The following is a 26,894-nucleotide window of genomic DNA, read 5'->3' as shown; positions in this document are numbered from 1 at the left end:
ATGGCACGTGGACTTAAAATATCATGTGCTTATGCAAAATAAGCAAGCTAACATGCAGTAAAGTTCTTTTTCTTTTTTGTGTGTTTTATTTTGGGGTTCATTTTGTTTACATTTGACCCCTAAACTTTCATTGTAACTATAATTGAAACTTTTTAATTTGTATGTTTTTTTAATTATTTATAAAAAATGTTTATTAAACTGTTTGAGTTGTTTATGTTTTATGTGTGTGTTTGTGTGTGTTTGTGGGTGTTTGTTATTTGTTGTGTTTTTAAATTTTTTTTTCGTGTTTTGTTTTGGGGTTCGTTTTGTACGTTTGCCCCATAGGCTTTAATTGATAACATTTTGACATTGTAATAGAGGTCTTCACAGTGCACCCGAGACCCGTCGACCCCGGACCTGACCTTGGACCCGTACGGGTTCGGGTCTTTATTTTAAATCATCAGCCGGGTCCGGGTCGGGTCCGAATCTATTACCTCGGGTCCCGGGTCTGTTTAACATTTTGTGTAATACCCGTGCGATCGGAGTCATCGGACTCGGAGAACATCCGGCCGTGATCAAAGACTGCTTGTGTTTTTTGTAACTGAGTGAGCCGAAAAAAGTGATCTCTCTCTCTCTCGCTCGCAGACTCAGAGTTAATACAAGTGCACGCACGGTATTAATGCTTGCAGACTTGACACACTCATGTTTAATATATTTCAAATCAGCAACACAATCTGAGGTGAACTGTCACATGAATGTTTTCTATTACGCTCAAATTGCATTAAAGCATTTTAGGTTGATACAGCTAGCACGCATGTGTAGTCTCGAGCGCATTTCATGTTTCTATGGCAAGCAGTGAGGGACACTTCGACCGCCAAACCGCGTTTTACATTTTCTCCCATTTTTATATTATTATAAATGAACCGTTTAATCTTAAAGTTTTAGTGGTTCAGGTTCAGACTCGATGCAAAGCAGAGAGCACAGACAGAGATCAGATGATAGTAAATAAATAACGTCGGGGCCATGGCATTGCACGAGCGATCGTTATTATTGTTCAAAAGGCAAACAGTGTAAGTTATTATGCGAATTAACTCGAGTCAGAATGTACATGTGCACAGTAGCATTTGTCATCCGTCACCGTGACATCAAGTGGACATTTGAAGCTGAAAAAATAATGAATGGATTCAGCTTGGACTTGGAATAAGGAGAGGAATAACATGAATAACTTTCTTGTCGGAGGAGTGTAATGCATCACAGGCAGTCAGGTACAAGGAAGAGAGACCATGACTCTTTAAATTAGGTAAGACAAAAAGCTGTATTTTTGCAACAGGTTTATTGACTTGTAATAGCAATTTAAGGTGGAATATGTGATAATCGGGTCCAGTCGGGTCTGTGTCTTCCCGGCGGGTTCGGGTCCAGATTTCAAATAATATACGGGTCCGGGTCGGGTCCGGGTAGGCATTTCTCGGATCTACACGGGTCCGGGTCCAGCTTTTGAAATAATAGACGGGTCCGGGTCGGTTCGGTGTAGTACATTACGGGTCTCTGTCGGGTTCGGGCACGAATTTTTGGACCCGTGAAGACCTCTACATTGTAACTATTTAGAAAAATATATATATATATATTTTTTTTTTTTTTTTTTTTTTTTTTTTTTTTGTGATTTATTTGCATAGCTTTACTGTGACTTGTAATTGCGTGTGTTTGTAGGTATCTACTGTTCCTGAGGGTCCTGCACTAGAACTCATGGAACAGGACTCTAAAGACTCTGCACAGAGCAGCACCACATCCACCTCGACAACTGACACAGTCAGCCAACCTGAATACAAGGTAACAGGACATCTCTCTCTCTCTTTGTCTCTCTCTCTCTCTCTCTCTCTCTCTCTCTCTCTCTTTCTCTCTCTCACACACACACACACCCACACAGACACCTATTCACCTATCCTATCATGTCCCGTTCCTCTTTATGTTCATGCACAAACAACACAGGAGTACCTATATTTGTCCACCTGCCTTTGACATGTAACAGTAACCTCTTAGAATGACTCTGTTTGAATGTGAAGATAACAGCCTTTGTTCTCATGGTGTATCCTCTCCTTTGCAAATCATTAAGACAGACAGCTGTGCATTTAGAGAGCACTTATGACCAAGACAAAGAGTTCTTGAATGGGGGTTTTGTGGGTTGTAGCATCTGGGTAAGTCACTGTTGACCACAGATTTATAAAAGCTCACAGACACTCGCACAGGTGAGGAAACAACAGCGCTGCTGAAATGGTCCTGATTGATTGAGATTCATGCTCAGACAAGCTCAGTGTCAGAGGTTTCACTTGTGTCTCAATCCAGCTGTCTGAGTGCTACTGAGCATGTGATTTTCTTTTTTGTGTGTGACAGAATCAAAGAAATCTGTGCAGTGAAAATGTTAATTGTCCATCGTATTTAAAGGAATAGTTCACTCATAAATTAAAATCTACGAGTTCAAACCTGTATGATTTTTCTTTTTCTGTGGAACACAAAATATATTATGTAGCAGTATGTCCAGTCTGAAAAGGAACAAAAAGAACCGAATAGCACCATAAAACTAGTAATGAAGAAGCCATATTTTCAGATAGCTATGTTTAAGGAACAGAAATCTTATAGACTATTATTAACTGAAATTTGTGACGTCTTCCTGTTGAAACTTGATACAGGTATCAGTGAGGAGAAATGTGAACTCATTGTGAACTGTGTCTTATTTACATTTCTGCTCCTCAGGACAATAAAGGCTTTGGTATTGGAGAGTTAGTCTGGGGCAAAATAAAGGGCTTTTCTTGGTGGCCAGGGATGGTGGTGACCTGGAGAGCTACAGGGAAGAGGCAGGCCTCCCACGGGATGCGCTGGCTACAGTGGTTTGGCGATGGGAAATTCTCCGAGGTAACAAAAGAATGAAGTGTTGTCAGAATACCAGAATACCGCAGTACTTGATACTAATAGCAGTAAAATTTTAACATCAATTTCAGTAGCAGTGTAAAAACCAAAAACAATAAAGGCTTCCTTTTTCTTTTATCGTTACATTTTAATCGCCATAATTTACCATGGATTTACTGTAGTAACACTTACTGCACCATGGTATTGTGGCAGAAATGTGGGATATTCATGCAGAATTGTATTATATTATTAATTTAGATAGATTTAGATTATATACATTGTATTAAAGGAATAGCCTAATGGCATATAATTACAGAATATTTTTGTGATTAAGCTATAGCATTTATGCATTTACACTAAATGCAGGTTTAATTGTGGTTATCATTATCTAAGTGTATGTTGCTATAAAAAACCAATGGTTAATTGTAATAGAACTCAAACAGTCAGAATATTTATATTTTACCATAAAAAGGTTCTTGCAATTTTTACATGTTACTATTTTTGTTAATGAACATAAATGTACATCTGCATTCTAATTCTAATTCATATATATATATAATGCCACAAACGTATTAATTAAAAGGTCATGTTTTGAATTTCAATCGTTCTTGCTCTGAACCCTGGTTACTTTCTGACCCTGGTGTTGTGTGTATATTGCAGGTGTCTGCTGACAAACTCGACTCCATCACAGCCTTCCCAAAGTTTTTCAACCAGTCATCCTACACTAAGCTGGCGTCCTACCGCAGAGCAATATTCCAGGCCCTGGAGGTGAGAGCGGAGATCAGTCTATGATCATTGTTTTATTAGAGACAATTGTTTTATACTTCGAGACAATTGATGCATATGGGGCAGTTAGACACAGCAACTTACAACATCTTTAGTACATTTAATAGAGGATAATAATACAAATTTACACCTGCTATTCCAAAATCTTGGAGCATGGGCTGTATTTGCACCTTTTGATGTGTGCGAGTGTTTTTCTGTGTGATAAACGGGAAACTAGGCAAACACTCATCTAGAAAATCTGGAATTCCCAGAGGTTCCTTAATTATCTCTCTGTGAATCGTACCTCCTAACAAACTTAACAAAAGCATCCAAGTCCAGACATGCACCAGAACAACAGGACTGTCTGTACTTTACTCTCTCTCTCTCTTTCTCTCTGTTTTTGTACCCCCTCCTTTGCAGTCTATCCAGCATGATTAATATCTGCAATTTGTCTCCATTTCCACGAAAGCAGTCTTACTGAATATATGTTATTTTAGACACAGTAGTTGATTATATATGCACTTGAGACACTACCTGGATAGTTTGTTTTCTTACACTTACACTGACATACTGTTCTTCTACTACTGGTGTGCCCTCAGGTGGCTAGTGTACGAGCAGAGAAGACTTTTCCTCCAAGTGAGACAGAGAGTCTTGAAGAACAGATAAAGCCCATGCTCGACTGGGCTCATAACGGCTTTCTGCCCAAAGGTCAGGAGGGCCTGAAACCTAGAGAGAACGCAGGTGAGCATACGTAATATGACCTTTCTCACACCTGAGATTACTTCTTGAGTCAAATATAACACAGAAAAAGGCTTATGACAATAGGATGTTTATAGTGACCAAAAATAAAAATGCTTGAATATCATTGTATTGAGGTAGAAAATATAAATCCAAGTAGAATTTATTTTAACAAAATATAGCCCAAGATCCGACGCTACAGTTTTGATTCACAAGTAAGGCAACAATTCAGTCAATAAATAGTTTGGATGGACAATAATAAAATTCTGTACTATTTTCTTTATTCAGATTATAATAAAACACTAAAGCCTAAAACCAGATATAAATTTAGGCATCACAGCAATATAATGTACAGTATGAATAATGTATATTCATTTTGAGATTTACTAAAGATAACATTTAACAGTTTTTTGTTGTCTTTTTAAAGATAAACTATGGGTGAACATTAGATGAAGGCAAAAGTAATCATAAACGTATATTGTGCATTGAGATTAAAAGCAAAAATGACTTAGAAAAGTCAAGTTAGCTTTGAGAAAATCTCTAGCATCGTTTGCTTCTAGATGGCACTTGGTTTGATATTTTGTTATAAAAGCAATGACATTTAGACAGATACTCTTTGTATGGCCACTGAATACACAAACTATCAAAATAAAAGTAAAAAAATCAAAATAAAAGGGTAACGTGCACCAACATGACACCTAAAAATAAACCCCCATAAAAACGTGCTCAAACCGTTAGAGTGGTTTCTGCTGGCAGAATTCCAAGCATTGCCAACTTGTTAAGTCATAGAAAGTATTAGCAACAGGAAAGTTATGATGTAACTTGTTGGTCAAGTTTTTCTCCAATTATCAAAGTGGGAATGTTATGAATTCATTTGTAGTCTCGCTGTAGTTGAGCTCAAAGACTGCGGCTTATCGAACAGGCAGTTTTTAAGCTTACATTAACAGTGTTATTAATATATGAATGTTTTTTTTATTCAATATCAACAGAAAAAAGGGGTATCAAGAACAATCACAAAACGTAATTTATATACATTAGAGGGTGCCACGAGAGTGGATTTTCAAATCCCGCCCCATCCCAATTCCACGAAAAAACTGGGGGAAAATCCCTTCCCCTTTCAATCCCGGAAGAATGACTCCCGTTCTTTCCCACTTCCGTGTTGTATTTCTTTTGGCCAGAATCTGTCAGTTACAGTAAAAAAATAAAAAATACAATACAGATCACAGCATGCCCAGTTAAGTTAAATACAAATTTTTTTGTTATTTTATTGAACTGAAAGCCATCATTGTGCATTGCACACATATAAAATTTCATGTAAATCATCCATGCTAACACACACATTTTCTATTTTAAATTTATTATTTCATGTTTTCATTTGAACATAGACATTTCACTCTCTATAGATTTATTTTTCATACAAAAAAAAATTGAATTTTGAAATTCGAATTTTCTCGCTCAAGTCCACATCACCCAGACGGCAGAAACTGCATTTTGTTTGCTTTAATTATTTTACAGAAGCACAACATTTCATTATTATTCTGAGTTCGGAGAAAGATTTATTGCTTTTATCTACATTAGAACTAAACTACATAAAAAATGATACAGTATTTTAAGAGCAAGCGAGAGCACCGTGCTAGAGGTCTTCACAGTGCACCCGAGACCCGTTGACCCGGGACCCTGACGGGTTCGGATCTATATTTTAAATGATCGTCCGGGTCAGGTCCGAATCTATTACCTCGGGCCTGGGTCTGTTTAGCATTGAGTGTAATACCTGTGCGATCGGAGTCATCGGACTCGGAGAACACCTGGCCGTGATCAGACACTGCTTGTGTTTTTTGTAACTCACAACTTGTAAAATTAGGAAAAGGAAAGTGTGAGCCAAAAAAGCGATCTCTCTCTCTCTCTCTCCGCCGTTAGAAGCAGAGCATGCAGACTCAGAGTTAATGCAAGTGCCCGCACGGTATTAATGCTTGCAGGCTTGACACACTTATATTTAATATATTTCAAATCAGCAACACAATCTGAGGTGAACTGTCACATGACTGTTTTCTATGACGCTCAAATTGCGTTAAACATCTTTTAGGTTGATACAGCTGGCACACATGTGCAGTCTCAAGCGAGTTTCATGTTTCTATGGCAACCAGTGAGGGACACTTCGACTGCCAAACCGCACTTTACATTTTCTCCCATTTTTATAATAATATAAATGAACCGTTTTATCTTAAAGTTTTATTGGTCAGATTCAGACTCGACGCAGAGCAGAGAGCACAGAGATGATAGCAAATAAATAACGTTGGGGCCATGGCATTGCACGAGCGATCGTTATTATAGTTCAAAAGGGCAAACAGTCAAACTTATTATGCGAGTTAACTCGAGTCAGAATGTACATGTGCACAGTTGCATTTGTCATCCGTCACCGTGACATCACGTGGACTTTTGAAGCTGAAATAATGAGTGGATTCAGCTTGGACTTGGAATAACGAGAGGAATAATATGGATAACTTTTCTTGTCCGAGGATTGTAATGCATCACAGGCAGTCAGGTACAAGAAAGAGAGACTACGGCTCTTTAAATTAGGTAAGACAAAAAGCTGTATTTTTGCAACAGGTTTATTGACTTGTAATAGCAATTTTAGGTGGAATATGTGATAATCGGGTCCAGTCGGGTCTGTGTCTTCCCGGGTAGGCATTTCTCGGATCTACACGGGTCTGGGTCCAGCTTTTGAAATAATAGATGGGTCCGGGTCGGGTCCGAGTAGGCATTTCTCGGATCTACACGGGTCCGGGTCCAGCTTTTGAAATAACAGACAGGTCCAGGTCGGTTCTGTGTAGTACATTACGGGTCTCTTTCGGGTTCAGGCATAAATGTTTGGACCCGTGAAGACCTCTACACCGTGCCTCCATTTGTCCTGCTGTGAGTGAGCTGCTGTTCAGTTTGCACACACACTTCAATAGCGCACATTTGTGTAGGTTAACATTAGATTGAGCGGCCATGTAAATTTCTTGTTACAACATAACATCTTTTAGATGAAAAGCTATATTTGAGGTCTATGAATGATAAGTGGGCTTTTGGATGTCCTGCCTGATGTAGGCTGTACTACCACATAGACCAGCCGTTAATGGTCCGTCCGTCACACGCAGGTCATTCACTTAACCAGCCACACCAAAGAAGACAGGAGGAGAGCATAAAGAGACAGCAAGTAGAATTGAGTTCAAACTTCAAATATAAGCCTACAGTTTACAGTCTATTTCTTTACAGGGTAGGCTATATTTGTGTTTAAAGTTGGGGATCAAAGTGTTATTACAACTCCGTGACCCGCGGGAGTCCTGAAAAATAGTCTATATATCTATATATAGTCTATATAGTATATATATAATATATGTAATTTCCTGTTTAATATTTTGCTGTTGTATTTATTATATATGTGTATATATATATATATATATATATATATATATAAAAAGCAAAATAATAAACAGGAAATTACACAGAATGTGTGAACCTTGTGAAAACAGGATGTTTAAATTCTGTGGAAATGGCTGTCAAGTGTTTGTGGTATTGCCTCAGGCATCAGGGCTCAGTCAGGTATTGGCAGCTTACACTGTCACACTCACAGGCTCAGTGTGTCTGATCATAAACCTCTGCTGGGATTCATTCGAGCTGGTCTGTTCTATTTAAATGTCAAGACCTTGAGTTTTCAGGAGAGCCCTTCAGGATGGACTGCACAGCGGCTTCAAAGGGTTTCAGTGTTATTAAACTGAAGCCTCTTATCATTCAAACCAAAGACTCACATATGCATTTATGAGGATTTCCTGAATGTTTCTGAAAGATATCAGAGCATTTCCAAGCATGTCTTTAATTTAACTGTCAGCTTCTTAGAATTAGGAAAAACACTATTTATTTTCCTTTGTTGTGGGAAAAAAACAGTGAGTGATAGATCAGTTCAATGACTCCTTTACATGCATAAACCCTGCCAGACGCATTTATAAATGCAGTCGTTATTTATTTTTTTTTATATAATTTTTTATTGCAGTAAAACCTGTGTTATTTAGAAGGAGTACTTTATTATAAAGAAACTTAATTAGGGGAAACCTCGTACTTATTTTCCTACTCACTGGCATGAGATTAACTTATGTTCACAAGCTGAGCTGCTGCAGACATTTGTTGGCCAGGTTAACAACTATTTTGTTTTTGAAAATCGTGCCAAGAGTAAGTGTTTACATAATTGTCGATACTTACAAAACCTAGGGGTATTTAGAGGCGTTTCAGTTTAGTATCTAGACACTGAAAGTAAGCACTGCTTGACTGTGGACTTATGCTGGAATCAGAAAGAGGAAATAGCTCAACTAATGAGTTTACGCCTTGTCTTTCCCACAGTGATTACAGATGTTCTTTGTAAGAGAACAGCTGTCTGTCTGCTTTTTCTCATGACTGTATTTGTCTTGGTCAGTTTTTCAATTTCTGTGTCATAATTTGCCACACAAATTTTTTTATATATATATATATATATATATATATATATATATATATATATATATATATATATATATATATATATATATATATATATATATATATATATATATATATACATTTTTAAAATACAGGTTTTACTAGGGGTGTGTGATATGGGGGAAAAAAAATCAATATATATTTTTTTTCGAAATATCACAATTCTTTGTCATGTTGGTTTTACTATTTTGCAAGTAGTCTGAGCATTACAGCCAAACTAATTTCCCTAATATAAAAATAAACGCCTTTCAGGGTAACAAAACAAGCATGGCAGATATGGCAGATAGGCCAAAGAGGGCAAAGATTTTTATCCTCATTCTTATTTTAATAACAAAGATAAAAGAATGAAAAAGATACACATTACAATACTCTTCACATAATATACAAATAAAACAAGCATTGCTTTATTTTCAGGTACAATAGGTGTATTTAGCAGAAGCATTCGAGAAATGGAATGAACAAATATAAAAATAAAACACTATATGAACTGATTCCTAAAGCAACTTTATTAAAGAGTGATTTTTCTCTTTGTTTTGTTGTTTTATTAACGTTAAAGGAATAGTATTCTATCAGCTGTCTGTCAATTCTGTCATAGTGTTTTATTTTACCAGCATTAACTCACTCAAAAGTAGTTATAAACCTAAATGAGTTTCTTTCTTCTGAACATAAATGCTATTTTGAGGAACGGTGAAAACAGTTGCTGGTCCACAGTGACTTCCACAGTATTTTTTGCTACAATCAAATTCAATGTGGACCAGCAACCCACATTCTTCAAAATATCTTCTTTTGTGTTCAACACAAGAGAGAAATTAATACATGTTTGGGACAATGTGACAGTGAGTAAATAATGACAGAAATGATGTTTTATGGTGATGTATCCCTTGACAGTAATGACAGTAGGCTGCATGTTTAATAGGCCTACTGTCCCTTTAAGACCTTCACGCATCTAACACACTGGCACATATACGTTTTTCTCTCAAATGTTTACTTTCATTTAAGACAACTAATTTGAGTCTACATGTAAACATTGTGTGTTTTGACAGTATTAGCACAAAAGAAAACATCTCAACAATCAGGAGCCGTTTGACAGATTTTGGCGCACACGCTTCTGGTGAATGCGGCGCTCAGAAAAAATGTTTTTTTATATAGACATGAATGATTTTTACACAACAGAAATTTATTTGGGCACATTTAATCATAAAAATAATGTCACAATGCAATTAATCATAACGGTCTTCATTTGAGCTTTGTCTTCTTCATGCAAAATACATAAGAGTCATGTGACCAGTCAAGTACCATTTTAAATGTTTTCTCATTTATTTTATGTAGTAATATTGTAGGGATTAGATCATTCTTGATACTTACTTTAGCTAACTGCTGAAGTAGTTCTCACAACACACAAGCTTCATTATCTAAGTGCTTGGTCTATAAAATATAAATGTTATTAATCACAGTTCATGTGTGAGCATGGTTTAATGTAACAGTAATGTGAGTCTACTTGTGTCTCTTCCAGCGGAGTACTGTGTTTTTCCTCTGGCGTCAGAGAGATCAGTGCTGCTGGACTCCATCCCTCCGGAGTCCCCCCCCTCTGCCAAGAGACCTCGACTCAGCCTCTGTAAGGCCAAACCTGGCACTGAGGAAGTCTACAGCAGAGGTTAGGGATTATTCCTGTTCATGATTGACAACTGACTGCTGCACACCAAAAAAGGATAAGTTCACCCAAAAAAGAAAATTCTGTCATCATTTGCTCGCACTTCAGAACACAAATATAACGTAATAAAATGATTTGGGTTTGGAATGACATGAGGGTGAGTAAATTATGACAGAATTAAAAAATTTTTGGTGAACTGGCCCTTTAAATGACACACGTGTGAATGCAAATGATTAATTGATGTCTTGAATGGAATTTTTATTCTGCAATTCTGAACAATTAATTCAGGCATACAAACCTTTATAGTCGATATTAAATATACATTTTGTTGCATTGGACTTCAATGAGATTTAACTCTCTCAATGTGTTCCTCCGACTGGCATTTCATCTGCTTTTCAGAACAAATGGTCAATGAAGTTTTGAAGAATCACAGAAGTATAGAAGGTGTGTAATGTTGCTACATGCTACAGGTACTGCTTTCACCCACACAAGGGGCCATTCACACAGAATGCAACTACATTTAATTTGAGTGCCGCATCATGTGCAAGGTGCTCCAAAAGATGCAAACACGGTGTTCAAACGTGTCCATTTAGCATGTTTACAAAGAAAACCAATGGAAAAGTAGTGCAGTTAAATGCAAAAACATGGCTCCCAAAAGCCCTTCGGGTGACCCAAGTTCCCTTTTCTTTCCTGTTCTGCTCTGTCTTCTCCTGTTATTTCCTGCATTTCTCCAAATTTTTGGTCAAATAAAGGCAATATATTGCCAAAATATACATTTCCTCCTCATAACATCACTCAACAAACCTCAATCTAGAGCCCTGCCCGGGACTGTTTTCTTAATCCCGCTCCGATCTGCTGCTGTTGAATTTCTTACCGTTATCACCCTCTCATGCAAAGTGTGTGTCCTGCTGTAGTGAGTTAAGTGTCCGCTCCCAAAAACATTCTAATATTGTATATAATTTTCGCACATCAGGGAGCCGCTATCAGTATACATGGTATTGAAATCGCTTTTGAATTATTGCTCAATTTCACAATCACGCGCACACTGTGTAAAGGAAGCACATCTTATAATATAATAGATTTGTCAATGAGCAGTTAATCGTCCACCATTGTAAGTCATCTCTTCTTTCACTTGACCCATGATCTGTCAAATCTGACTCCTGAAACTTGTGTTGGATGCAGGTTTGTTTTTTCCCAAAAAAAAAATAAAATTCCTTACATATACAGGTTTTAGAGTTTCCTTATGGTTCGTTATTTGCTATGTCTAGGGAAAAAGGCTATATTGTCAAATAAAAATAAAGGAAATGAGAACAAATAATCTAAATACAAGCAACAGAACAAATACAATACAACAGTAATTAAAATAAACAGTGCTTTTCAGGTTTTTTAGGTAGGTCTAACAGTCACACCAAGAACTTCTCACAGCGTGCACGAGTTCTCATTCATGTATTCTGGATCTTTAATGTTTAAACTGGCAAGGCTTAAATGAGATTAGCTTAAACGTGCTGCTCAGCACCCGGGTGATGACGGCATAAATGACTGCTCATATTCCAGCACACGGCACTCGCTTTGAACAAAGAATGAAAGGTTTGTCCACAAGTTTGTTGATGGTGTGCGTATCCAACAACAGAAACATACATTACCCAACATTTGTTTTATGTGTTGTTATTTTTAACAAACCGCATTACAGTTGCACTGTGGGTGGAGAATGGTACGGTACGATTTTTTTACTGAGAACCGTTGGACCCCTAATATCAGTATCAATATCTGTTAATATTGGATATTTAATTTTTCATACTCAATTCCTCTATTTTTTACATTTAGATTATCTTTACTTATTAAGGTTACTTATAGTGTTTGTGTGATTTTAAATAATAAAAAAACATCATAATTTAGAAATAATAGGCTATTTTCTATCCTGTTTCTGAGCCTCTGCAGAACAATCTGTTTTTATAGACGGGGCAAATTCAAGACTTGAATCTGTTCTGTTCCGACTACATGACTTGCTGTCCGTCTTGAAGTCTTTGTGTTGTTCACACGACGTGACACTATGTAAATGATCCTCAACAGGGGGGTCATACACTACACGAGCCGACAACAAATCTGTCAACTGTTTATTTTTAAATGTACATCGGGAAGAAATTAGTGCTGCAAGCTGTTTACGTGATGATCTGTTCTGAACATTTTTGCTCCATTTCTTGTGTCCTAACTTATCTCAAAGCCATGTTGCTGGTGCTGTTTTTCTTCCGCTAACCTCAACCCATGCCTTGCTCTCTTACTTGCTTAAGCTTGTCGCGACACCTGACACCACGAGTCGGGTCGGCTGACAGTTCCAGATATTTAGCATGCTAGATAATTGTTTGGCGTTGGCAAGGCCTCAGCGAAGCATCAGCGAGCCTCTTTGATTCATCGCCGAGTAGTTCACACATAGAGATGGTCGAACACTCATCACCTGCTGATCTACCCCTGATCTCCTCCTACTACAAGCACGTATCAGTGGGCGGGGCTAAACAGGCAGTGATGTAGTACAAGGCTATTGAATTAGCTGTTCTATTTGCTATCTAGGGCGATTACAAGTTCCTAGAGGTCCACTCTCTATATTCTTTTCCCAGCGGAGGTCTGGACAAATATATATTTCTTTACAAATAAGTGCTAGGGTTTTAATTAGCAGTAATATCTGGAAAATATACAGCTATATGTAACTCTATCATAGCTATATTCAAAGACATACTTTTGCTGGAACTCGGTGGTAAAATATGGCACACAATAAAACCTTTAGGCATTATGTAGAAATCTTTATCAAAAACAACTTACAAAACATGAATAAGAGCAGTTTGTTAAAGAACCAACAATATTTGCAATTATAAGGCTTATGAGAAAACTAGATTAGGAAGCAAGAGAAGACATTTCTTTAGGACTATTCTTGAGAATGCTTTCAGGAATGAGTTACTTTTGTGTTTTGACCCAGGCATCCTGTTAATACAATGTTTGCTTGATATTCTCCCGTTTCAGAGTTCTGTCTCTCTTGTGGGAAGACGAGAGTGGCGACCTTCCACCCGCTGTTTGAAGGAGGCCTTTGCCAAACATGCAAGGTAAGAGTTTGACCTAAATTCTCAAAACACAAAACGACACAACTGGAGAGTCTGGGAACAAATGGTTCTCCAACACGTGCTGACATGATTGCTCATAAAAGTATCGAACAACAGCACTCGTACCTTACACATGGACACCAGTATTGTATTTATCGATTACCTTAAGGGGACGAAGTAGGTGCCATGGATGTATGGATTTCACTGTAGATCATTTCCATTTCCTGTTACACTCTTTTTGTACCCACACTACACATTGCTTCAAACAGGTGTTCTGGTTTGTAGGACACTTAGCTATTTAAGTTATTTACACATGTTTTTATTTGTGTATGTGTCAGGATGTTTATTTGGAAATCTCCTACATGTACGATGACGATGGCTACCAGTCGTACTGCACTGTGTGCTGTGGCGGCAGAGAGGTGCTGCTCTGTGGAAATGCCAACTGCTGCAGGTATGAAACCCAACACATTGTCTCATGCTTCTCACAAACTTGTTCTTGTTCCACAATCTATTATTCAATCTCACATTTCATTTCACTAGCGTCTTGACATTTCTTCACACATCACTTCCATAACCGCCCCAATCATCCCCCCCCACACACACAATCTCTGAGCTGCTCAGATATTTGTCGTCTTCTCTTCCTCAGCATTGACATATTGGCTTTCTTTAAAGGCAAAGTGTGTTATTTATTTACCATTAGCCACAAACTGCTGCCAGTCTGCCAATTTTCTGACTATTTAGAATATTTCATAATATTTCATTTATTTCAGTGGACTGTTGCCAGTTTTTTATAAATCAGTTAAATAATAACCTAAGTAAAAACCTTTAAAGTAGTTAAAGTAGTAGTTTATTCTAACTGCATTTTCCGAACTACTCAGTTGCAGATACTGTGATATATTTACAGTAGTCTTCATTTGGGCTATCAATCAATAAAAAATTTTAATCATATTAATTTTATGGTATGCTGATTATTTGCAAATATTCATACACTATCATTCAGACGTATCGTTTGAGGTCAGTAAGATTTTGCAGCGTTTCTAATTTAAGTTTCTAATGCTCAAAAAGGCTGCATTTATTTGATGAAAAATACAGCAATATTGTGAAATTAACTGTATTACTTTTAATTGATTTATTAATGAAAAAAATTATCACAGTATTTTTATAATTAATGTTAAATTAATGAGTTTAATTGACTGTTGCACAATTTTTTTTAATGTTAGTCAGGCTCAAGTCAGGCTGCTCAAACAAAAAGCATTGTTTTAAAAGTGCCATAGGGTCAACCTACACATGGCTTTCATATTAAACTCAAATATTAGAAACTATTTGAAAAAAGTACACTTCACCTTTAACACTGTCTGTCTTTTTAAAGGCTGCCTTTGATCAGTGTCTCTGTCCACAGGTGTTTCTGTGTGGACTGTCTGGATATATTAGTGGGAGCAGGAGCGGCCAACAGCGCCCGTGATCTGGACCCATGGCGCTGCTACATGTGTCAGCCTCTGCAGCTGTACGGCGTGTTAAAGAAACGCCACGACTGGAGCCTGAAACTACAAGAGTTCTTCGTCAATGACAGTGGACAGGAGTTTGTGAGTCTCGCATTAACATTTCCACCGATTGTAATACTCTGTTTGCAAAACTGGTTATTTTTAATTATACAATTTATTTACTTTAATTTTCTTTCAGGAAAGTCAGAAGATTTACCCTGCAGTCCCAGCAGAGCAGAGACGTCCAATCAGAGTCCTTTCACTGTTTGATGGCATAGCAACAGGTTTCTGTGATATCTCTTTTGATTCTGTATTCACCTTTTCTGCTTAGCATGAATGTTTCACAGATGCCAATAATATGTATTCAATATTGATTTCATATCATATGATGCATATTCATAAAATTTATAAAAACGGCCATAGTTATAAGTTTCAAACTACTGTACTTTTCCAGGACTATAACACTTCTGTTAGGCTTCCCTATATATCCAGGTTTCAATGGACTAGTTTTTCTTCAAAGAAAAAGGGTCCGAATTAAAATAATAAATATCTGACTTAACATATTTTCCACACTATAAGGCGCACTTAAAAGCCTTTAATTTTCTCAAAAAACGACAGTGCAACTTATATATGGATCAAGGCGCTCTGTCAAAATGTTGACATTCCCTTTAGCACATCTCCATCTAGTGGATGCATAACGCAAACCCAGTCAAATGTTTGTCTGCAGTATGCGCCTTATAATCCGGTGCGCCTTATAGTGCTAAAAATACGGTATACATTTAAATATTTGACTTATTTTAACTTAAGTCATCTTGATGGCCCCTTGAAAGTTTGCTGAGGCCTCCTTGTGGGCCCCAGACCCCCAGCGGAGAACCATTTGCACAATTGGTATTTTTCCTAGTGACATACACAATTATGAAACAAACAATATATTATATAATAATATGAAATTAAATAAAATTAAGTTTATTTATATATTTATGTAGGTACTGTGTGTGTGGCGAGTGGGGCGGGGGCGATTGCCATGGTAATCGGAAATGAAAGTGTAACTGTGCATTCACACCAAACGCGAATAGAGTGTCTGGCGCAAATGATTTCAGTGTTAAGTCAATGTAAAGACACAGTTACATGCGTCTGGAGGTCGCGCGGCGCGAATGAGGCATTTAGTGTGGCGCGGTATTCGCGAATTCACCTCATTCGCACGTCTAGTTCACGCGAATGAGGCGAATTGAGCGTCAGGCGCATTACGCGCAAGTGGTGCTTTTTATGCATTTACGCGTTTGACGCGAATTCGCGTCTGATGCCCGAGTTGAATTTTTTTTACTTTGGCTTCAATTCGCACCGCGTTAACCAATCAGGAGTCCACTTGCTGCTGTGCGGCAGGCCCGCCCGTAGTCACTCATTCAACATAGAGGAACAACTGATATTGTCAGTGACCAGACACAAGGAGCTATTTGAAACCGGTTCTTATTTCTATAGAGACCCGAATAAAAAGGACCTCGCTTGGAAGAGTGTGTTGTAAATACACATTTCACTTTTGAGTCACGTACAGGTTTCTCGACCCTCAGCCTTCCCGTTGTTTTTTACAACTATTTTCCCCCTAATATACAGCTACTTTTTGCTAACAAGATAATGTGTTTATTCAGAGAACGTGTGCAGGAAAAAGTGCAAAAGCCTTGAATGCTCGATCAACATCAGCCATCTTGCAAACAGACAACCGCCTAGCCTAAATGTTCAAGCGGCAAACTAGACTTGGTAGAGGCGAATTTGACGCTCTATTCACGTTTAGTGTGAACGCAGCATAACAATATACCCTTTTGTAGTACGGGAAAAAGGAACTGGCGAACATTCAAATCAAACTTTAATAATAAAATAAACACAAAACAGCGTGACAGCCCCTCGCTGATGACTACTGCACACAAACAAACCAAGACACAAAATAAAACTCAGGCCTGTTGTCATCTTTCACTGTCGTAACTAAGAGAGAGAGAGAGAGAGAGAGAGAGAGAGAGAGAGAACTAGTGGAAATGAATGCTAATCCCTTTTTATGAACATTTTTATCTTAATTTAGGTTACCTAGTGCTTCGAGACTTGGGCTTCAAGGTTGAGGTGTACATCGCATCAGAAGTATGTGAGGACTCGATTTCAGTGGGAGGTGTCCGGCATGAAGGAAAAATCCAGTATGTGCACGACGTTCGCAATATCACCAGAAAAAACGTGAGTTAACAGTCATTTTTTTCTGCTCCTCCAGTTCATCTCGGATATAAATATTTAGATGTAAAGTAGTGTTGTGCAACTCTTTATTTAGAGTCTTATTTTATATTTTAGCAGATTAGGCTCTTTATTGTTTTGTATTAAAACTCAACAAAATCCTTTTTCGGTGCCCCTCTATTTAATATATTCACTGAGGACTATTTAATGATTGTTCATGTCTGTGAGACCGGTTTTACTGTGGTTTTACATAATCAGGTTTTATATTAACCGAGTAAGACCCAGACCTCAGTTCTCTGTTCCCTCATCTGTTTCATTCGATAAAAGACTGGATAGAGACTGATTGGCGCCATCACCTCACAGGCCACACACACCTGGCCCAATGTTATTTGTTTAGTAGTGCGTTGCTTGTCCCAGCAGCGCTTGATAAGGCTAATGGCCTCACCTGAGTCTGGTCTTTTTCGTCACACCTTCAAGTTTCTGTTTGGCTTCCATTATCTCTCCAGCTCACACTCAAACACTCAGACACACACAGGGAGCAGCAAGTTGTCTTAAGCCTTAGTGACGGAACACAAAAGTGCTTTCTCCCTTCCTAAATCCCCTCTCCTCAATTCATCCATTCACTGCCTCACTCTCCCATTCAATCACTCATTCACTCACCCATTGTTGTTGCTGAACTGGTTTGTGCCGGAGCGCAGAGAGGGATGCATGAAAGGTCTCTTGTCGTTGAAGAAAAGAGAGAAGGGATATATTGGAGGGGGTTTGGGGGCCCTTGGTTGGGTTATTTATGAAACACTGAAAAAATGAGAAGGCCTGGAAAGAGTCCAGCTGCAGACATGCTCTCGCACTGGCACACGCAGATGTTGTGCCGAGGGTAAAGATGTACACAGGCCATTCCCACAGGTCTCTGAAGCGAGGGATTCTTTCAGCAGAACATCTGGAAAGTCTAATTAAATGCTATCTATGACCTCAGTGACTGGTAATTACATCCAATTACTTAGATCTGGTCAGGAAGTTTCCTTATCAACACAAGAAACAGTATCAGTCAGAAAAAGCTGAACTTCATGTTGGAGTCTTAAATGTGTTCAGAAAAGTAGGAATTCAAAATAGAGTGCAATAGTCAAATTCAGGCAGATAAAATGCCATTCTATTTCTCCATATGAGGGAATGCTTGTTAATAAATTATAAACCTTTAAAGAAAGCTACAGGATTGTTGAGCTACATGGATGGTATTTTTTTTTTTTTTTTATGATTGTGTTCAACGGTTCAACATTTGGTTCATGGCTTTATCTTTTTAATGAATACATTTCGAGAAATACTTTTGGGAAAAATTAAATCCTAAAGGGAAAATGAATACCAGGCGGCTGAAAAGGTGGATGGCCACTGTTTCCACTCTGTAATGAAACATTGGGATACAAACTATTGGATTTTGGTGAATGTGTGGTGCAGCTGTGCTAACACTAGATGATGCTGTTCTGCTGCTCAGATTGCTGAATGGGGGCCGTTTGACTTGGTGATTGGTGGAAGTCCCTGTAATGACCTTTCGATTGTCAACCCTGCCAGGAAAGGCCTGTACGGTAAGACATTACTGCTCTTATGAATCTTATTAAGAGAATCTTTCATTGTGCCACACAAACCCCTTGTACACTATATATTTTGTTATGATTAAATGCCATTTCATAACACATGAATTATTATGGTGATGTGTTTACAATCAGCTCTATGGCAGGGTGTTTTTTATTTAAAGTTAATCTATTTATCCATCCATTTTCCAAAATCACTTTTCCTCCGTAGGTTTGCATGAAGGATATGAATAATAGCTCAAATTTAGCAGTGGATTTTTTTATTACTTTTCTAAGTCACCACACATAAATTACAATTTTAATTGTAATTACTAAGACCGTAAGCAAGGCTTTACTCATAAATCATTGACTAAAACATAGTTTACTAAGTGCTTTAGTGGTTCTCAGCCAGGAGGTTGAGTACCGAGAGGGGGTCTTTGCAAACTTTAAATGGGCCACAGGATGACTTAAAATAATTTAAAGTAATATATTATTATTAATAAAATGAATTATATTGTATTTAATATATAAAATATTAAAACATAATTGAATTGCCAAGAAATATAAAGTCTAAATGTAAACTAAAGTTTTTATCTCACTTCAATAATTTATTTTATAAAACAAAATTGTAATATGCTGCATATTGAAATTGCTGGAATTGCAAAATGTATTGTGGCTAGTTAATATATCAACACTCCTACTTTCCGTTGATAAAAAAAGCTAATACATTTTCCAAAAATACATCAGAAATAACATGAAATATCCAATCTTATATTGGGGGCCTTTGAGTCAAAAAGGTTGAGAACCACTGCTTTACAGAAAAAAAATATAAAAGTCTTAGAAAAATATAAACAATAATAATAATAATAAAAACATAAGATAATTGAGTAAAACTAAGGGAAGAGTTTTCACTTATACATTTTCAAATGTTCATAAATATTTGTCCATTTATCTATTTTCCATGAATATTTTCTTATAATATACTCCACGTCTCTTCTTTATTAATTTCTATTACTTATATTGAATTCAACTTTAATTAAAGGAGGAATGTAAACCATATATAAGGACCATAATCACCCACAAGCAACCACATAGCAACAACCAGTCGAAGTCTTTTAGCAACCGCTCAGACTACAACAAAATCTAAAAATATCCAATATATTGTGTTTAGAGGGGACTGGACGCCTGTTTTTTGAGTTCTACCGCCTCTTGAGTGAAGCCAAACCGAAGGAAGGGGAAGACCGACCGTTCTTCTGGATGTTTGAGAATGTGGTGGCCATGAGTGTCAATGATAAGAGAGACATCTCACGATTCCTGGAGGTTTGAGTTTCTCGACTGGTTACTGTTATTTCAGACGGACTGATCTGGTCAGTTCTGATTTCTATTTGTCTGTGTATCTGCAGTGTAATCCAGTGATGATTGATGCCATTGAGGTATCCGCTGCACACAGGGCACGTTATTTCTGGGGAAACCTGCCAGGAATGAAGAGGTATTTGCCATCACAGCTTCCCCATTTCCTCTTAAATTATCTCCAGACATCTCGAAAACATTTTAACCAGCATCACAATAAAGTTTGTAATAAATCTGCTCTCTTCCAGGCCTCTATGTTCATCTGGGATGGATAAATTAGAGCTTCAGGACTGTTTGGAGCATGGCCGTGTTGCTAAGGTAACTTAGTTTTAAAGCCATCAGGCTTTTATTGATTAACTCTATTTATCCACTTCATGACCTTGAGCAGACCGTACCAGGAGAAATATGTGAAGTCTAACTCTGTGTGTTCAGTTTGGTAAGGTACGCACCATCACAACACGCTCCAACTCCATCAAACAGGGCAAAGACCAGCACTTCCCTGTCATGATGAACGGCAAAGAGGACATCCTGTGGTGCACAGAGCTCGAGAGGTGTGTTCGCAACAACAATCTGATGGATTGATTTGATCAAATATGCGACCCTGGACCACAAAACCAGTCTTAAGTCACTGGGGAATATATGTAACAATGGCCAAAAAAACATTGTGTGGGTCAAAATGATCGATTTTACTTTTATGCCAAAAATCATTAGGGTATGAAGTAAAGATCATGTTCCATGAAGATATTTAGTAACTTTCCTACCGTAAATATATCAAAACTTAATTTTTGATTAGTAATATGCATTGCTAAGAATTCATTTGGACAACTTTAAAGGCCATTTTCTCAGTATTTAGATTTTTTTTTTGCACCCTCAGATTCCAGATTTTCAAATAGTTGTATCTTGACCAAATGTTGTCCTATCCTAACAAACCATACATCAATGGACAGCTTATTTATTCAGCTTTCAGATTATGTATAAATCTCAATTTCGGAAAATTGACACTTAACAGGGGTTTTGTGGTCCGGGGTCACAGATATCAAATAACGAGTGCTTTGTATACTAATGCCGATTTCCGATAATTCTGAAAAATCTTTAAACCGTTTTAACAACCATTTAATTTAATGACTCAAAATGTCAAGTTAAAAACATATTTTCATTACACGTGTCGACGTGTGTATGCATCAAAATATTTTTTTCAATGTAACATTTTTTTAAACAAATGTTATTTATTATTAGCCTATTTAATAAAGTTTCTTTTCGAGGATTTATTTGTTTAAACAAGTCATTTCCAGTAAAGTTTTTTTATCACCCTGATATTTTTGACTTCACGCCTTATAAAAGTGTTAAATACAATTCAAAGTCATTCAAAATTTCATTTAAATAAATGAATAAATAATGCATTCAAGCCATTGTGTGTTGAAGTCCAATCATATTCAGAAATTGCCTTTTTTAAGTATTGTTAATTAAATAATAGATTAATAAATAATTATATAATAATAATAATTTATAATAATAGATAATAAATAATGTCACTTAATTGACCCAAAAATCATTTATTCTCTCCTTCTCTTGTCAGGATTTTTGGCTTTCCTGTCCACTACACTGATATGTCTAACATGGGCCGTGGCGCCAGGCAGAAGCTACTGGGACGGTCTTGGAGTGTTCCTGTAATCCGGCACCTGTTCGCCCCACTAAAGGACTACTTTGCCTGTGAATAACACATGTAGTCCATGATCAGGTTGTTTAAAGTTACACAACAAGCATAAAAACAATGTACAAAACCTAATGTCCTCAATAAGGAGCTCTTGGAGACTAGTTAATCTCTCGCTTTGCAAAGACCAGCTGAGACATTGAGCTGACTTAAGGACAAGGGTAGTCTTGACCATACCAATCTCAAGGTAGACACTGTGTTGTGATGCTTAGAGCATCAGTTAGTAAAAACACAGATAGCTTTTGTACTAGACCTTTTGTTAATTGATGTGCCCCGCGAGGTCTTTAAAACTTTCAGGGTTCATCTCAACACATGCAGTTAGATGTTATCCTTTATTATCATGAGGGAAAAAATCAAAACATTGTCCACGTTGCCTTACAATCTCAAATAATTAAAAAAAGAAAGTTAAACATTTTACAGCTTATCTGGCTAAAGAATGTACAAATGTGCGATTTCTTATTATGTCAAAGAATCAGTATACTTGCATGTGACACATTTACATGGTATTGTTGCTGTGAGAAAAATACTTGAAATTTATCAATGCAAACGTACAAACACGAAGCCCCGTTCCGGTTTCATACAGCTTACATTCCCTCTGTAACATTGCACAATAACAGAATAACCAGAAGGTGTTTTTTTAGCAGAACTCGAGGGCATTAGCCTGCTAAACATTACACGATTGTTTTCTTCATAAGTAATTTGTTTCAAATAATTACTCAAGATAGAGATCAGTGTACTGTATTTTACCTTGAAATTAATGTTTACAAACTTTAATAACACATTTCAGCAAGTTTTTAAGCTTTCTTATTATACCTTCATTTTTTTTTTTTTACCTTTATGAGGCGGCACTGGTGTAGATGTAACATGTTAGCTCTATATGGGTTTCTCTCAAATGGAGGCTTTCATTTGTCTTTTGAAACTGTTGTTTTTATACCTTCTGTTGTAACAAACGTATTATATCACGCATTGTATCATTGTAGCTTAAAACTGATGCCTCAACTGTCTAAAACACTTAATGTGTGGTGCCTTTTGAAGAGAACAGATACAGCCTGCCATTCTGGGGGTTGTGAAGAAATTTCTGCTTTTGTTTGATAGACCTAATGCTGTATCACAAACTGTTTTATACGTCTAATTGTATGCCTAATGTAAACTACTGTCCAAACTCAAAGCTTGAAGACTAAAGTAACTGTAATACTTCATATAAGACACGGAACAGAATTTTGTTGGATGCATGTAAATTACATTTGTCCTGTACAAATCTTGACATGCAAAAATGTATGTAAAACAGTGCAAAAAATGTGCCTACTGTCATTTTATTTTCTTAACGGTTTTTTACTGTAGTGTAAACTATTTTGATATCATAGCATTAATATTTTGCTTAGTAGATCTTTCAATTTGATATATAAAGCTGTCTTTTTACTTGTTTATTTGGTAACAATGTACATGTTAATCTATATCGTTGAACATTAACAGTGCTTTTATACAGTCAGTTGATATTTACTTTTTTTCTTATAGTTTTTTGTATACAATATATTTTCCTTTTGGGACCTGTGGTATAAACATCGAGACAGAAACCAAAAAAAAAAAAAAAAAAATGTTAGTATCCAGAGCAAAACCAATAAAGACTCCAAAGCTGTTTGAGCTTGTTTTCGTGTTTTGTGTCTGCTCATAATCATGTGGTTATGACTGGGGTTCATATCTACCTTTTTTAAATGAATATAATCATAAAGCTCATGTTTATATATATATATATACATATAATCATAAACCTTGTGTTTTTATAAAGGAAATTTATAATAAGGAGACTTTGAAACACTGACTAAATTCACTTGTATTTGATGCCTCTAAATGTCTTTAAATCGTAAAATGTCCAGAAAATAAATGACTCAAGACCTCATCAAAGCACCGAAACGGTGCTCATTAAAATGACAAATGACTTCCCTTCTTCTAGCTTCTGATCAAGGATGTGTCCCAATAATAGTTTTACTTGATCGTAGTGTTTCATTTCGATACTATAAACTATGACATACTCTTACAAAATTAATGATATTCAGGGTCAGGCATTTAGATTGTACTTAGCAGACCATTACCAATTTGTGTACTTCAATGGTGAAAAATCATTAAATTGGCTAATCAGTAAATAACATCAGTACATTATGGGGTGCTGCAAGGGTCCGTGTTAGGCCCTCTGTTATTTTCATCATACATGCTGCCATTTGGCAACATTATTAGAAAACATGGAATTAGTTTCCACTGCTATGCTGATGATATTCAGTTATATCATCACAATAAGATGAAATTTCTAATCTAACCAAAATGACAGAATTTGTTAAATATATAAAACATTGGATGACCAGTTATTCAGTTATTATTAAATTCAAACAAGACTGAGGTATTACTTATTGGACCTAAAATCTGCACACAGAATTTCTTAGAATACAATTTTTAAACAGAACGATGTACTATTACATCATCATCTGCAGTTAAGTACCTGGGTGTACTTCTCTTTCAAAAATCTAATTTCATGTTACAAAAACAGCCTTCTTCCACCTCAGAATCATTGCTAAGCTACTGAACATGTTATCTGATTCTGATGCAGAAAAGCTAGTTCACGCATTCATGACCTCTTGACTGGATTACTGTAATGCACTTCTAGCTGGTTGCCCTGCATCTTCAATAAACAAGCTACAGTTAGTCCAAAATGCAGCTGCTAGGGGTCTTACCTGGTCAAAAAATGTATAATCTCTACCCTGGTTAGCTATTAAGTTCCATACTGATTTCAAAATATTGCTACTGATCTATAAGGCATTAAATGGTTTAGTTCCTGTATATTTAACTGATCTTCTTATGCCCTAAAAACCATCATGCTCTTTAAGGTCACAAAATACAACATTTTTAGTAGTACCTAGGATATATAAATAGCATGCTTTTTTATTTTTCACAGAAATTATTTACCACTGACTTTTTTCATATTTTCCTCAACAGGGTGGATGTATTGAATGTATTGAAATATCTCACTGACATTCCCAAGCTGTTTTCGCTCCAAGGAAGTGGTGTTAGTCAAAATAACAGAGTATAAAATAACTTGACGGACACACTGAAATCCTATATTATACCTATTAAATAAAATTGTATAATTGAAAAACCTAAAGGCTACATCAGAGATAACTCATTGTGAATACTGTATTATCATGACAATGGGATGGACATAGGAAATTTATGGCATTTGGTAGCTTAATGTTTTAAAAAAATTCTCCAATTTCAATCTGCTTGTTCATGTGATTCAAATGGTGTTATTTATGATTAAAGGGTTAGTTCACCCAAATTATGTCATTAATGACCCTCATGTCGTTCCAAACCCGGGAGACCTCCGTTCATCTTCAGAACACAGTTTAGGATATTTTAGATTTAGTCCGAGAACTTTTTGACCCTCCATTGAAAATGTACAGTATACTGTCCACTCTGACGTGACCCGGAAGAGAAGACAATGCTGAATAAAGTCATCATTTTTGTTATTTTTGGACCAAAATCTATTTTCGATGCTTCAACAAATTCTAACTGACCCTCTGATGTTTCATGGACTACTTCGATTATGTTTTTGTTACCTTTCTGGACATGGTATACCATACATATATTTTCAATGGAGAGACAGAAAGCTCTCGGACTAAATCTAAAATATCTTAAACTGTGTTCCGAAGATGAATGGAAGTCTCATAGGTTTGGAACGACATGAGGGTAAGTCATTAATGACATCATTTTCATTTTTGGGTGAACTAAACCTTTAAGATAGCATTATTGTTCAACATTTTAACTACAATACAATACAAAATACCAGGAATGAACGTACAGTTTAAAATCAACTAAATCTGCAGTCAGTGCTTACTGTGTTGTGGACGCACATCCGTGCTTTATTCACAAGAGCAATAACAAAAAAAAAAAGTATTTATATAATCATAAAAAACGTAGTCTATGTCTATTTTTCTGTAGTTAAATGTAAAATAATTTGCTATAGAACATTTGATCTCCTGCAAAGCTCTAGAATGATGGATACAATACATCACACTGCTTCAGTGGGGATTGTGTAGGTTAATTAAAGATTTTACGTGACATATCCACCTTATTTTGCAACACGGAAAGCTATTTTCTGTGAACCTGCTAGACTTAATTGACTGCTATTCACCTTTTCCCAAAAGAATTTACTGAATTTCTAATTTATTTAAAACTTAAGTTAAAATTTACATTTTTAATTTGGGTAGCACTTCCTGTTTAAGGAACATTCAAAATGAATAAAAACAAAGTAATTGAAAATAGCCTAATCAGAAAGGCTGCTCTACAAATAATCCTATCAGCAGTACAGCACTGTAATATTTCTCAAGCTAGGAAGTAAAACATTTATCTGTAAAAATTAGGAAAGCTGTCTGAAATGTCCATCAGTGTTCCAGTTTATGAGGAAAAGGTTTTGATTAAAGCGGCACACAGTTTTGTTACATATTAGACCACCATAGCTATACAGTATTATTTAACATGCCCTAAATCAACTAAATCATTTGAATTTGGGATAATTCTGATATTAATTTCTTAATACATTTACACAATTTGGTTTTGATGTTCGATTGAAGAGTGGAGGACGTCACCTCACTGTACAGTTTATGAAAATTAATAAGCAAACCTTTATAGGCACTTACTGACTGTTTACAGTTTCGCGCAAAGCATCATGGGGCTTTGACAATATATGGATAGGTAGATAACTAGAAGAATATCAAAATGCAGTGAGCTGTAAAGTGATTTGCGCTACAAACTAAGTGCATTTATTATTCAAATAATATAAGAAATATCAGTTTGCAATCAACATAGGGAGCTGTTTTGAACAGTTTAAATAACTTAACTGCCTTGCACGTTCAAGTACAAATGGCCGCGCTCGTTATTTTGTCACTTCCGGTTCAA

At 36.5% G+C, this 26,894-nt stretch overlaps 1 protein-coding gene across 1 annotated transcript in view; it reads left to right on the top strand.

Annotated features, from left to right (window-relative positions):
• The window catches only part of LOC113094695 (DNA (cytosine-5)-methyltransferase 3B-like), a 54,101-nt gene extending 30,511 nt beyond the window's left edge, over positions 1-23,590 (top strand). Inside the window, exons 6-22 of the mRNA XM_026260311.1 lie at positions 1,687-1,806; positions 2,728-2,886; positions 3,541-3,648; positions 4,245-4,386; positions 10,409-10,549; positions 10,946-10,990; positions 13,559-13,638; positions 13,974-14,086; positions 15,035-15,218; positions 15,316-15,400; positions 17,188-17,333; positions 18,814-18,904; positions 20,061-20,209; positions 20,293-20,378; positions 20,488-20,557; positions 20,672-20,790; positions 21,816-23,590. Of these exons, the coding sequence (XP_026116096.1) occupies positions 1,687-1,806; positions 2,728-2,886; positions 3,541-3,648; positions 4,245-4,386; positions 10,409-10,549; positions 10,946-10,990; positions 13,559-13,638; positions 13,974-14,086; positions 15,035-15,218; positions 15,316-15,400; positions 17,188-17,333; positions 18,814-18,904; positions 20,061-20,209; positions 20,293-20,378; positions 20,488-20,557; positions 20,672-20,790; positions 21,816-21,957 (1,980 nt within the window). The 3' untranslated portion in view covers positions 21,958-23,590. The remainder of the gene's footprint in view (positions 1-1,686; positions 1,807-2,727; positions 2,887-3,540; positions 3,649-4,244; positions 4,387-10,408; positions 10,550-10,945; positions 10,991-13,558; positions 13,639-13,973; positions 14,087-15,034; positions 15,219-15,315; positions 15,401-17,187; positions 17,334-18,813; positions 18,905-20,060; positions 20,210-20,292; positions 20,379-20,487; positions 20,558-20,671; positions 20,791-21,815) is intronic.
• The last annotated feature ends 3,304 nt before the right edge of the window (positions 23,591-26,894 follow it).

This window comes from Carassius auratus, unplaced genomic scaffold (genome assembly GCF_003368295.1).
Source record: "Carassius auratus strain Wakin unplaced genomic scaffold, ASM336829v1 scaf_tig00215416, whole genome shotgun sequence".
In the NCBI taxonomy this organism is placed as follows: domain Eukaryota; kingdom Metazoa; phylum Chordata; class Actinopteri; order Cypriniformes; family Cyprinidae; genus Carassius; species Carassius auratus.
The sequence above is the reverse complement of the archived record's forward strand: the minus strand, read 5'-3'. Positions and strand labels throughout refer to the sequence as shown.